This window comes from Lissotriton vulgaris, unplaced genomic scaffold (assembly GCF_964263255.1).
Source record: "Lissotriton vulgaris unplaced genomic scaffold, aLisVul1.2 SCAFFOLD_3358, whole genome shotgun sequence".
In the NCBI taxonomy this organism is placed as follows: domain Eukaryota; kingdom Metazoa; phylum Chordata; class Amphibia; order Caudata; family Salamandridae; genus Lissotriton; species Lissotriton vulgaris.
The window spans coordinates 236,229-247,767 of NW_028244284.1; the positions used below are offsets into that span (position 1 = coordinate 236,229).

General features: G+C 46.0%; 1 protein-coding gene across 1 annotated transcript; it reads right to left on the bottom strand.

The window, feature by feature from the left end:
• Window positions 1–218: 218 nt before the first annotated feature.
• Window positions 219–5,928, bottom strand: LOC147668109 (mRNA decay activator protein ZFP36L1-like). The gene is made up of 2 exons (XM_086948779.1): window positions 5,671–5,928; window positions 219–2,811 (listed from the first exon to the last, which is right to left on the bottom strand). Exons 1-2 carry the CDS (start codon window positions 5,725–5,727, stop codon window positions 1,840–1,842), a joined length of 1,029 nt encoding a protein of 342 aa, XP_086804905.1. The 5' UTR covers window positions 5,728–5,928; the 3' UTR covers window positions 219–1,839.
• Between the last annotated feature and the right edge of the window lie 5,611 nt (window positions 5,929–11,539).

An 11,539-nucleotide genomic window follows, 5' to 3' on the forward strand; every position in this document is an offset into this window, starting at 1 on the left:
ACAGAGGGTTGCCCCCCCCCCCCCCCCCCAAAAAAAAAGCCAGCTGCAGCGATACTTAAGGATGCAGCGAAGAGACTAACTTAAGATGAAGGAAAACATGCCTCTGTGATCATTGGTAGGGTTTTTGGTACAGGCCTTTATCCACCTTGGAGCATTCTTACTGACATCTACATTAGCAATCAGTGAAAGAACTTGAAGAAAAAAACAACTGTCCAGCATTCTTGAAAAACATGGGGTTTATTGATTTAAACTGCAAACAGTCGTAACAAAAAGCTTTCTCTTAAACTCACACAAAGGAAAAATGTAGTGAACAGTAACAGGGAAAAAAAATACATTCATGTTTTTGCTTCTTATGGCGCCAGTCACGTTCACCTCTACAGGGAAATTTCCAAACTTGGAAAAAAGGAACGTAAAGACAGGATACTGCGGTTTGGAATGTCTTCAAAATTAGGCACTTTTAGTCCATCAAGGCTTTCTTCCCCCAAAGAAGCTATACAAAAAAAAAAAAAAAACTAATGTCTTGTGCACTGTTTTACAGCACAGCTTACATACATTCTACAGCTCAGTTGTAAGCGGCCTAGGACCGACAACAGGGAGGGAAAACATACATATATTTATATATAAGGCAGTAACCACATTAACTCAATTTGCAGTCCAACACAATGGCGGCAGAAGAGGATGGGGGAGGGGCAACAAAAAAACCTAACAATAAATAAATTCAACACGGTTTTCGCATTTTTTTAAATTAATTTTCATTGTTTTTTAAAAATAAAATAACCAAGTGTAGTTACAAAAAGTCATTGTAGTATAATATATTAAACTGTGGGGAGGAGGGAAGGAAAAAAGACACTTCACAATCTTAAGATTAATATGGAAGATCATAATTTAAACATAAAAGAATATATTCTATGGATTCAGCAATCCCGATAAATATGAACACAATTACAAAAAAAAAAAAAAAAAAGCATATGTTCGGCAATAAATACGTTTTGATAAGTTAAATAAGCTTTTTTATATTGTTGTGCAGTGACAAGCAAAATTTGTTCTCCAATTTTTGTTTTTGAAAGTTATACAAAATTAAAAACCCAGGAAAAAAAAAAAAAGTTGGCGTGAGTGCTCTAAAGATTGGCCTAAAAGTATTCTAGAGCATACCATTAAAGCTGTCTTTCTAATGGAACTTGTTTACATTTTTCACTTGGAATGAACCGCCCATCCACCCGCCCCCTCCCACCTTTTTTTTCGTAATGAGATCACATGTCTACATGGGCATATTTGTAGCACCAAAAGTCTGAGTCTTTACTCCATTCTGGCTGTCTCCCTTCCTACCCCCCACCCCACATTCATTAGTTAGTCCACACTTGAGTCAACAATTCCAAATCCATCCACAGCTTTGATTTCTCTCTTGCAGACCAGGCAAGACATGTTCAAAAGACAGGGAGTTGAAGATTAGGTGGAGGGGAAAGAGGGCTGTCCACATACCAACACCACCACTAGACTTGGCAGAAACATGGCCTTACATAGGGAGAGGGTAGTGGCAAAAGAAGACACCGTATTCATCATGGCCAGTGGAGGGCGCTGCTGTTCAGGAACACTTTATTTTCAAGTGCACGTTGGCGCCCTCTAGCGCTGGAGAGGTAAAATTGTCCCAGCAATAGTCTAATAAAGGCACTAATTGTTTTTTTTGTAAACCATTTTTGTTGCTGGTGTTGACACAATTTGGCACTTGCGTTTCAGGCCTCAGGCAGGTGGACCACTCAGCTTCTAACCCCCTCGACAAAGATCAGTTCAGCTTAACATTGTAATGGGAAAAAAGGCGGGAAGAGTAGCAGGGAGGCAGTTTTAGTCGTCGGAGATGGAGAGTCTGCTGAAAATGGGAAGGCGCCTGTTGGAATCGAGGGTAGGCGAATCAGAGCCGCTGTTGCTGCTGGAGCTGCTCAGGTATCCTTCCTGGTCAGAAAGGGAGTCCTGGGGACTGGGAGGAGAGTCAAACATCTGGGGGGACTGAGACATGGGCCGGAAGAGAAAGGTTGTTGGGGAGCCGGGCATGTTTGAGGATCCCAGAGGCAACTGCATGCCCATGCTGGGGGCAAACAGGCTGGCCAGCTCCTGGCTTGAGAAGGTAAAAGGGTTGCTGGCACAGTTGGGAGAGTTGAGGAGGTCTTCGGTGCTGAGGGCCGGTGGCGGTGTGATGGAGGTGGGGCTGTCCAGCAGCCCATTGGCGGTGGGGAAGCCAGCAAAGCTGAAGCTATGCTGGAGCCGAGGCCTGTCCAGCTTGGAGTTGGAGAGCGAGAAGGGCATCTGATCCCGGCTGGACACTTGGCGCCTCTCTTCTGCATTGTGAATGAAATGGCACCTTGGCCCATATGGGCAAAATCCAATGGTATGGAATGTGCGACAGAGCTCTGTCTTGTACTTGGGGTGGCGGGTAAGGCTGCGCAACTCATGGATGCCATGGGCAAACTGGCACTTGTCACCGTACTTACAGGCACCGTTCTCCTCGAAGGGCCGGCACAGCTCTGTCTTGTAGCGGCTGGAGTTGACCTGGCCACCAGGCTTCTGTAGCAATCTCTCACCGTTCTCAGAGAAGGAGCGGTCGCGGAACTTGTTCTCCTTGTTGCCCATGGCGGTGGAGCAAGGCTCTATCTTGAGGCTGTTGAGGAACTGGTTCTGGTTGAACTTGGGCAGCGTGATCGAGTGCCTCCTTGGGAAGCCCACCATGGCTGGTGTCCCCACAGCCTTCCTGTCCAGCAGAGAGGCGTTGCTGTTCGTAGGGTTCATGATGTTGTTGTTATAGTTGATCATTTTATTGCTCTGCAGAAGGGGAGAAAAGTACACAATTGTAAGAAGCAACTCAAGCCTGCAACACCCAACACACCTCAGACCATACACAAAACCAAATAAAACCCACAATTAAAATGCCACTTATAAACATAACCACTGCCCAACTCATCACATCAAGGTGTGAAATACTCATATGCAAGATATTTTTACATAGTACTACTGTCAGGATGAGTTTTCTGGTCAAGCACACAAATCAACTCCATTACTCTTCAAACAAACGTTTAAGAAGTGAAGAGATTGAACCATAGTCATCCCACCCAAGTCATTGAAGGGACTGTTGATTGGAAGGAGGATCACACAATTAAAAAAAAGTAGGGGGCAGACTTACAGTCACAATACAAAAAAGTCTAACTTTTTTGTCATCCCAACATAGAGAAAATTGTAACTAAAAATGGTTTACACAAGATTCAGCTGCCAGGATGGGGATTTTGAGCCATATAATAAAACTTCTATAACCCAATAGTCAACACAATTTGCACTATATTTTTCCAGATAAGTTATCTCCTACAGGTCACTTACTAAATGAGATGGGTTACACCTGGAGTCAGGCAAAGAAAAGCCCAGGACAGAGGTGGCTGAAGAGTCCTGGTGGCTAGCCAGTACCCCAAGAGGGGTTTTACACCTGGTGGACGGCTCGTACCCCAAGATGGTGTAAGAGGCATAAGCAAGCACAGGTCAATCTAATTTCCACTTAAACAAGGGTATGTGCCAAAAAATGTATTTTCTTGACTGTGTGAACAGTGTGGGCTGACCGTGTAAACAAAACCCACACTCGATCCCAATTAAACAAAATCAAAAGCAAACAACCTTCTTCGGGTCACCATCACCCTCTCATCCCTAAATCGTGGCAATAGATGGTTTCTCGATATTTAGATCAGGGACACTGCCAACCCCACCCAAAGGGACAGAGACATGACTCCTCGTGCAAAACCCAACAGCCAGAAATAAAGTCCACATTTAATGTTAAAGAGAGAAGTCAGAACTAGAACAAAGGTCCGGCCAGGGATAGTGTTAGGATGCAATGTCAGTATGTTTGAACTGTGCCACTGGCAGTGAGGGGGAATGGAGCTGTGTGCATGCCTCCACACAAACTACCAACCGCTCCTCCACACAAACTACCAACCCCTCCACCACACAAACTACCAACCCCTCCAAATGTTCACCAGCCTCCAAGACAAACAGCAGAATAGTTGGATATCGAACCGTAGACCACGTTTAGCAGCAACGTGCTGAAGAATTCCGGCCTTTAAAATTTGAGTAGTCTCTACGTTATTTCTACCAAATATTGAAAAACATGCGTTTTGTTTTTAAACACAAACCCCTAGAGTGCACTCATGGTACAGTTTAACAAATGTTGCCGCTGGTTCTGATCAAAAAGGAGAACAGTACACGTCTATCAAGAATGCGTTCCATTCGCTAACATGAACCCCGAGATTCGGGTTGATATTCTGGGGCCAGTTGGCAGCCCCTGGGGCATTACACTCTAAACTTAACAAAAGCAGTTCTTCGGGGGAGCGAGCGGTGGTAAGAGTGGCTTGCACGCGGGGACAATAAAGAGATGCTATAGATATGGTGGGGTGCATTTGTTAAGAGGTGTGCCTTTCTGTGAATTCGGTGACTATTTACAACACTCACTCTACTCTCCTGCTGCCCATAGTTAAAAGGCAAGCCTCTCTCCAAAGTCACCCGAAAAAGGAACATACTAATAACTCTATAGAGTGCGATTTGCGTTCTTGTGGAAACTGCACCCCACATTAAAAACACAAAAAACAAGCCTAAATGAACTACATCGTCTCAAAGCTTCCGAGCAGCAGACGAAAAGCTGCTGGTAAAATAACAGAAAACCTCTTCCTGTCTCTCTAATACAAGTTCACACACACCCTCCAAACTTGCAAAATATGCAACAAGTCCTGTCGAGGATTCACTAGCAAAAAAGAAAAGTACAACTGAGGGACAACACCCCCACAACAAGATTTAAAACTTCATGCCAGGAGTTTACAAACGTGGCAACAACGAGAGTGATCGCATTTTAAAATAGGTAGTAAAAAACACCCTGCAGAACGTGGTAGGTACATTTTTCGTTAAAACACAACAAAAAAACAAAAACATTAAGAAAAACTCACAAATGTACCCTTGAGACTTACTGAGAAACCGCGTTTCGGACAGACAAATAAAGCTACCACATTTTAATATCAACATAACTGGGTTGACGTTAAAAAAAAATACTAATAACCAGGGAAAAATAGCATTAGAGTTCCAATTAAAAATATATAAATACTAGACCGATACTGTTGTCACCAACAAAACAGCAAACAATGAACAAATTTAGCACAAAATGCTGTAAAACGTAAAAACACACTTTTTCTAACACATAGCAAGAATTGGTTGTGGTGGGGGGGGGGGGGCATGGGGCGTTTTTGTTCATAAGATTTAACACCACCATGTGATAATTTCGGCTCTAACAAGTAACACAAGCAAAGTTTGTAAAACTAAATTTAAGCATTTTAAAAGAGCGTCCTCTTATTTAATGTACGAGAGACCATATCAGTCTCTACATCTTAAAGATACTTTTAAATGGTTTGTGTATGACAAAGAAATCCGGCTCCTATACCATTATGAGTTAGAGACCAAGTCATGTACAGTGCTTAGAAACGACAGAAAGGCGACATTAAGTTGTATATATAAACACTTAACTTCCTATTGACGCGTCATGGGCGGAAAGTCCACGCTGCTAGCATAAAAAAAGAACAGCAAAACCCCTCATTCCAGTTCAAGATGAAGCAAAAATCCTAGGTTTAGGGCTCAAAGTGCATTTAAAGTTTTGTTTACCTTGCATAAAACTTCGCTGAGGTCGAAGATGGTGGGCGACATCAAGGCCGTGGACATGTCTGCTTTAATTTTACTCTCGAAATAATAACTTAAAAAATACAATATATATATATAAAAATAAGAAAATCACAGTGTTGGGGGAGAGGGGGGTTGACGGCCACAGGATCCAGCTTCCCCTTTTCCTCCGTGCTTTATTTTGTAAATTCCTCCCCTTCCTCCAGCGATTGCCTGGGACTCTTAGCAAAGCTCCCAGTCTCTGCTTAAATGCCAACTTATAAAGTTTCGAGTCTTGACGAGGGCGGGGCTTTAACTCATTTAAATGAGGAAGGAGGCAAAGGGGAGCGAGGAAAAAAAAAGTGACTGACACCGAGGGCTGAATCACCCACCGCACTCTCAGAAAGGAGAAAAAAATAAAAAAATAAAAATACACGGAAACACTCACACGCCTGCATTAAAAAAAATAAAAAGATAGTCATTGGCACGACTGTTGTTAACTTTGAAATCTTTCCCCCCTCCCTTCTAACTAAAGAAGTTGCGTCCAAACTGTGAAAGGGGTTGCATATGCAAGCTTTGGATTTTTAATTTATTCCACCCACTGTTCTGTCTGCCATTTGGGGAGAAGGCGGGAACTTTTTTTGCAGCTTAAGAAAAGAAAAAAAAAAGTAATAGAGTTCGGCTTTTGCTGTGCCCTTTAATTCACATTTGCTTTCCTCGGAGACCTTGCCAGATCTCTCCGTCTCTTGTCCCTTCCTATGTCGATTGTTCTTTTTTTCACTTTTATCGTATTTTTTTTCTTTAGACTTTTGGACATGCTTCTCACGACCGCCATTTGCCACTGCATTAATCGAGTTAATTTATTTTTCTATATGAAGAAGGAACAGAACTCATCAAATTCTTGAAACTGGACGTTTCTTATACATTTTTTTGGTTATTGCTTCCTTTGAAGTTGCTTTAAGTATGTTTGAGTTCCTGCAGAAGAGGAGGTGTGTGCCAAACGTGGATTTATTTCGAATTTTAAGCCAAATAGTGTCTCAAGATTTCTTCATTTACGGACGTTTCCTAACAATAAGGTGCAGCGTACGTTTTATGTTTATTTCTACGAACTAGCCTTTCCGGTTAAGGGGTAGGGGAGATCGGAGAAACCTTACGCTGCTCTTTGCGCGGATATTTCTGCAACAATATCGGTATTTTTCAGCAGTTAAAACGCATGCATGATTTCCCTAAAGTCTACCAGCTGGACCCCTTCATGTCGACGCCCTGTCAATGGAAGTTCGATAAATTCGTAGGTACCCACATGCTGTGACGCCTCGTTTTATGGGGGTAACTTAATGCCTGAACCGTGGACCTGAAGTATTGCGGTAGTTATAGTTCTTAACTGTGCGATTGCGCGCTTTGCAACTTTAAGGCGCTATGCCGTGCAGTTTCAAGTTGTTATGCAGTTTCGGGTCGTTATTTGCAACCCTGGTTCGGCTGCAACCCCAAGAAGCAGCAGCTGGCCCCTTTCACTACTGTTTGCAGTCTTTCAGCCCTACCGCCCACCCTCTTCCGGGAAGGAGGGTTTGTTTATTGTATTTATTTGCTTGCGGGGGTGCACACTTTTAGAGCTGGTCTCCCCCTTTCCTGTTTGCAGCAAAGGCCGTGTATATCTCCTCCCCTAATCTTTTTATATTCTTTTCACTCCTTGTTGAAACTCTAGACGCCCCACCTGATAGTGTTTTTTTTTAAACGCTAAGAAACCCTTAACGCGTTTCTGTAGGACTTGTTGTACTCTCTTACAGCCTCTCCCAAGATTGCAGCAGATGTATTTTTTTCCCTGTAAACCTATTAAGATTTATTTTTTTTGCGGCTCGCTCGCTCCGTCCCCCTTTTATCTTTTTGGCGGGATTTGAAGCTAGGGTAACGCCTCCCTGGGACACATGGAGTGGAAACGTGCCAGTGGGTCTGTTATTTGGTTTAAATACATATCCCCTGGATCGCCTTCATTTGCATTAAAAAGTAACAAGTGTGCAACGGGGGAGGGGTTAAGGTAAACCCCCACCGCTATCTAGAGGGAGGGGAGTGAGGTTAGAAGACGGGGAATGCCACTGCAGAAAAATAAAGCACCAGACAGCTAGCGGCATTACCTCTGGACAGCCATTCCAACTTGTTTCTTTTTGGCGACTTTCTGTACGGGGAAAATTATATATATTTGACCCAGGTACTAAAAAATTGAGTTCTCTCTCCCCACACGTTTCCCATTGACGGTTGGCTGCTTCTCTTAAAGACGTGGGGGAGGGCAGACTGAAGTTCAGCAAAGAGAAAAAAAATCCAAGCGGTGTGTTACAGTGGAACAAAGAAGTGCACCCACACGTGACACACTTATGAGGAAACATACTCGCGCATTCGCTTTTAGTTCATAACCTACAATGTCATTTTTTCTTTTCCTGTTTTGAGACTACGGAGGGTGTTGCAACAGGCTGCACAGCCGAAGCATGGTGAAAAAGCACAACTTTGCACGGATGCCAGGGGTTAAGTCACAGACGCAGAGCAGTTCAGGAAATCACGAGGCACATCTAGAAATTGTACGACCACGGAACTTTAGTTCACTACTGTGTCACTGTCAATAATATACACATATCTTAAGTTAAAACGATTGCACGTTTTGGGTAGAAAAGCGCCAACCCCAATCCACAGCAGAAATCGGGACCACAAAAAATCTGATAATCACAGGACATACACTGGAATGGTCAGTGACCTTCATTTTATGGAGCGTTAAACGTAGTGAGGGTGTCGCAGCCTGGTGGTGAGTTGTGGCTGCACTGCCGGCGGCGGCAGACTCCTTCACATGAGCAGGGAGCTGAAACGTGTCAGGAACAGCACGGGTTCAGGCTGGTTCGCCATCGACGGGCTGGCTTATTGTTCAACCCCAAGCCGTCGGATGTTCATGTTGTGCTGCTTTGGAGGGGTCTGTACTCGGTGGTTTTACCCTCCCACCCCCTCTTTTTTACGTCCCCTTGGGTGCTCAGAAGCATGCGCTCGGTAAAAGAAAGGGAGGGGGAGATGGACGTGTCAGATCCAATCGAGTTTCCAAAAGTAATATCTTCTTAAAGCGGCATTAACATTGCATACGCTACATGCGAGTCGTCTTTCCAATAGGACTTGTTTTGGGGAGAGCGCATATGCCGTCGTTCAATTTAATTCTGTATCGTGAGGATTAGGGAACATAGGCTCATACTCCGCGCTAGCCTTTCGGGGGCTATTGGCACCCTGCTGTGACCATCTGGAAAATTATGGATTTATTTCCCGCCGGTATGTTGATGGGCTATTAGGGCGCCGGCACGGGCCGGGGGATTTGCAGTGTGCAGTAATCCACACTCTGTTTATTGACTTCAAAGGGCATCGCCCGTCGGAACCGTGCCCTCTGTAAACAACAGATGCAGCCGCCTCCCGGGTACAGCCTACTGCCCTCTCCCAGGGAGTGCCAAACTTTTGGCGCGCAAGACTTTTCCAGAGGTTTATTGTAGATGAAAAATGAGCATGTATTACAAATTAAGGAGTGGAGACGTCTACCCAGGACTGCTCACTTGTCCATGGTATACATAATACCATGGGAGCAATAACTACGCGTGCAATCAATTGTATATATATATATATATATATATATATATATATATATATATATATGATGGTGACTGCAAAACTACAAATCCCATAATGCAGTGTGATGTTGGCTAAAACGTTCTTTTCTGTGGTTTCTAATGTATGCTGCTTAAACCAGTGCACTGGGGCCACGTGATAGTGGCCCTCTTGGAGTGTATGCGGGTGAGTCCGTGCTCTTCACCCAGTAGCGTCTTTAGTATTCCTCTCATGTGCTTAGAAGCCCTGTTGATCACACACATGCGGAGTTATGCGCGCACACGTGTATGACACTGCATGGAGGTAGCAGATCGTGGGCAAAGGCCCTTCCCCGTGTTGACTAAACACGAAAGGTACGACCGTTTCGTTACTTATAATTGCCACTTTTCTAAAGCAATGTTTTTAAGGTGCAAATGTTGTAACTTCACAGGTCCAAAAGCGAGACCACTGAATTGCACGGGGCATGCGGCTCTAAGAATGAAGGGCCTGGCTAACAAAATGTAAACATTTTAGGAACAAGGAGGGGTGGGCCCTGTGCAGTCAGGATGGGTGGCAACCTGATCTGGCCTTGCCACCCCACCGCCCCGAGGCCAGCCTAGCCCGCCCCTCATCTCGGTTGAGGACCTCCTTCCCAGAAGTACAGCGCGTCTTCTCACAACACATCAAAGTTCACAGGGAGTACTACAGACGAGCACGGGAAAAGGCCCGGCACACTCCGGCTGGCCACACGTGCTTCGCTGCACTGCAAACCGTTCAATGCAGTGCTCTGTGACACTAGTGGACGTCTCGTGCTACCACCATGTACCCAAGCAGTAATCCTGGCTGTCTCCCAGTACAGAGCACCGAATTGTGCATGGTCACCTCACCTCTACCCTCAGCAGCCAGGGTCGGATGGCGCAACCCGTGCACTGGGTCAGGATGCAGGCAAACTCATGGTGCACCATGAAATGGAGCAATTCTTTATATCCTTCTGGCTCAATATGAACCAAAACTACAACTCCCAGAATGCAGTGGTGTAAAAGTAAAGTACAGGAACGGAAAAGTGGTGTCCTGGAGCCATTTTGTCAGTATATGTCTCTAAGGCCTGGACACTCAGGGGGGTGGGGGACCGTCTAGTGCTGGCTTTAAAGTTTGCATTCGTTCTTCTTACGACTGTTTGAGTGAACAGTGCTACAAGCGGACGCTATCGGCTCCCAATCACGTGGCGGCTCACGCATCCACGATTTAATTGCCCACCTACTCCAGATGTTAACTCTGCATTCTGGGACATGTAGTTGTCTTTGGACCATTCTAGAACAACTAGAGGTTAAAAAAAACGTATGGGCAATTTATACACAGTCATGCAAATCTCAGGTCTGCCCTGCACCCCGGTTGACATATTTCGACCCCCTTTGGGTGCTGTTTATCTACCCCGAGTAGGCATCATGTCATTAAGGGGGCTGCGTGCAACGAGTGTCTTGGGTTGCCGTTTTTCCGCGGGCCTCTGCTAAAGTTTAAGAGTTCGTAACACATGCCGCACATCTGGAAGGCGTCCCACCCACAGCCATCGCGGTGGCAAGTGCCAGCCTGCTGCGCACACGCCTGGCCCTCGCTGGCGCACGCTACGGGAAGGAAGGTTCTCGAAGGCCTGGCACGCTGCTGCTGCTGCTACCAGAGATGGGTGCTCCGGTTGCAGAATGAGAAAATGCATGCCCGGTGCCCCCCCAAGAGTTTCACCAGGACACGGTCTGAAAAAGATGATCAAACTACGGAGGGGCACGCGGGGTCTTATCGGGGCCACGAGTACAGGGGTCTGGATGCCAGCAGACATTGGGGGGGGGGGGGGGGGGTCCTGCCCGCTTCCTGCCCCCCCCCCCCCCCCCCCCCCGGGGGGGCCCAGGGCCCTGCATACCCGCTCTTCGCCTCTATAATTAAACCTCTTTTAATTATCAGCTCGGACACGTCACTTCAGGGACTTTCCAAGAGTTGCCGGGGCCAGGCCCGTCCTGTTTAACCCGTGCAGCGCTGCAGGCGGAGCTGAGCAGGGCGGACCCGGGCAGGCAGCAGCACGAGCCGGGGACGGCGCTCCCCCACTATCTCCACCCTGTCCTCCACCAAGCACGACCCTTTCTCTGTATCCTCAGCTTTGCTCTCCCCTCCAACCCCCGCAGCCCAGCACCTCGCATCTCCCTTCTTTTCCAACCCCGCTTACTAACCCTCCCCCTCTCCAGCACAGCTTCTCAGCTCCTCTTACCTGTCTAACCGAGCTCCGAAT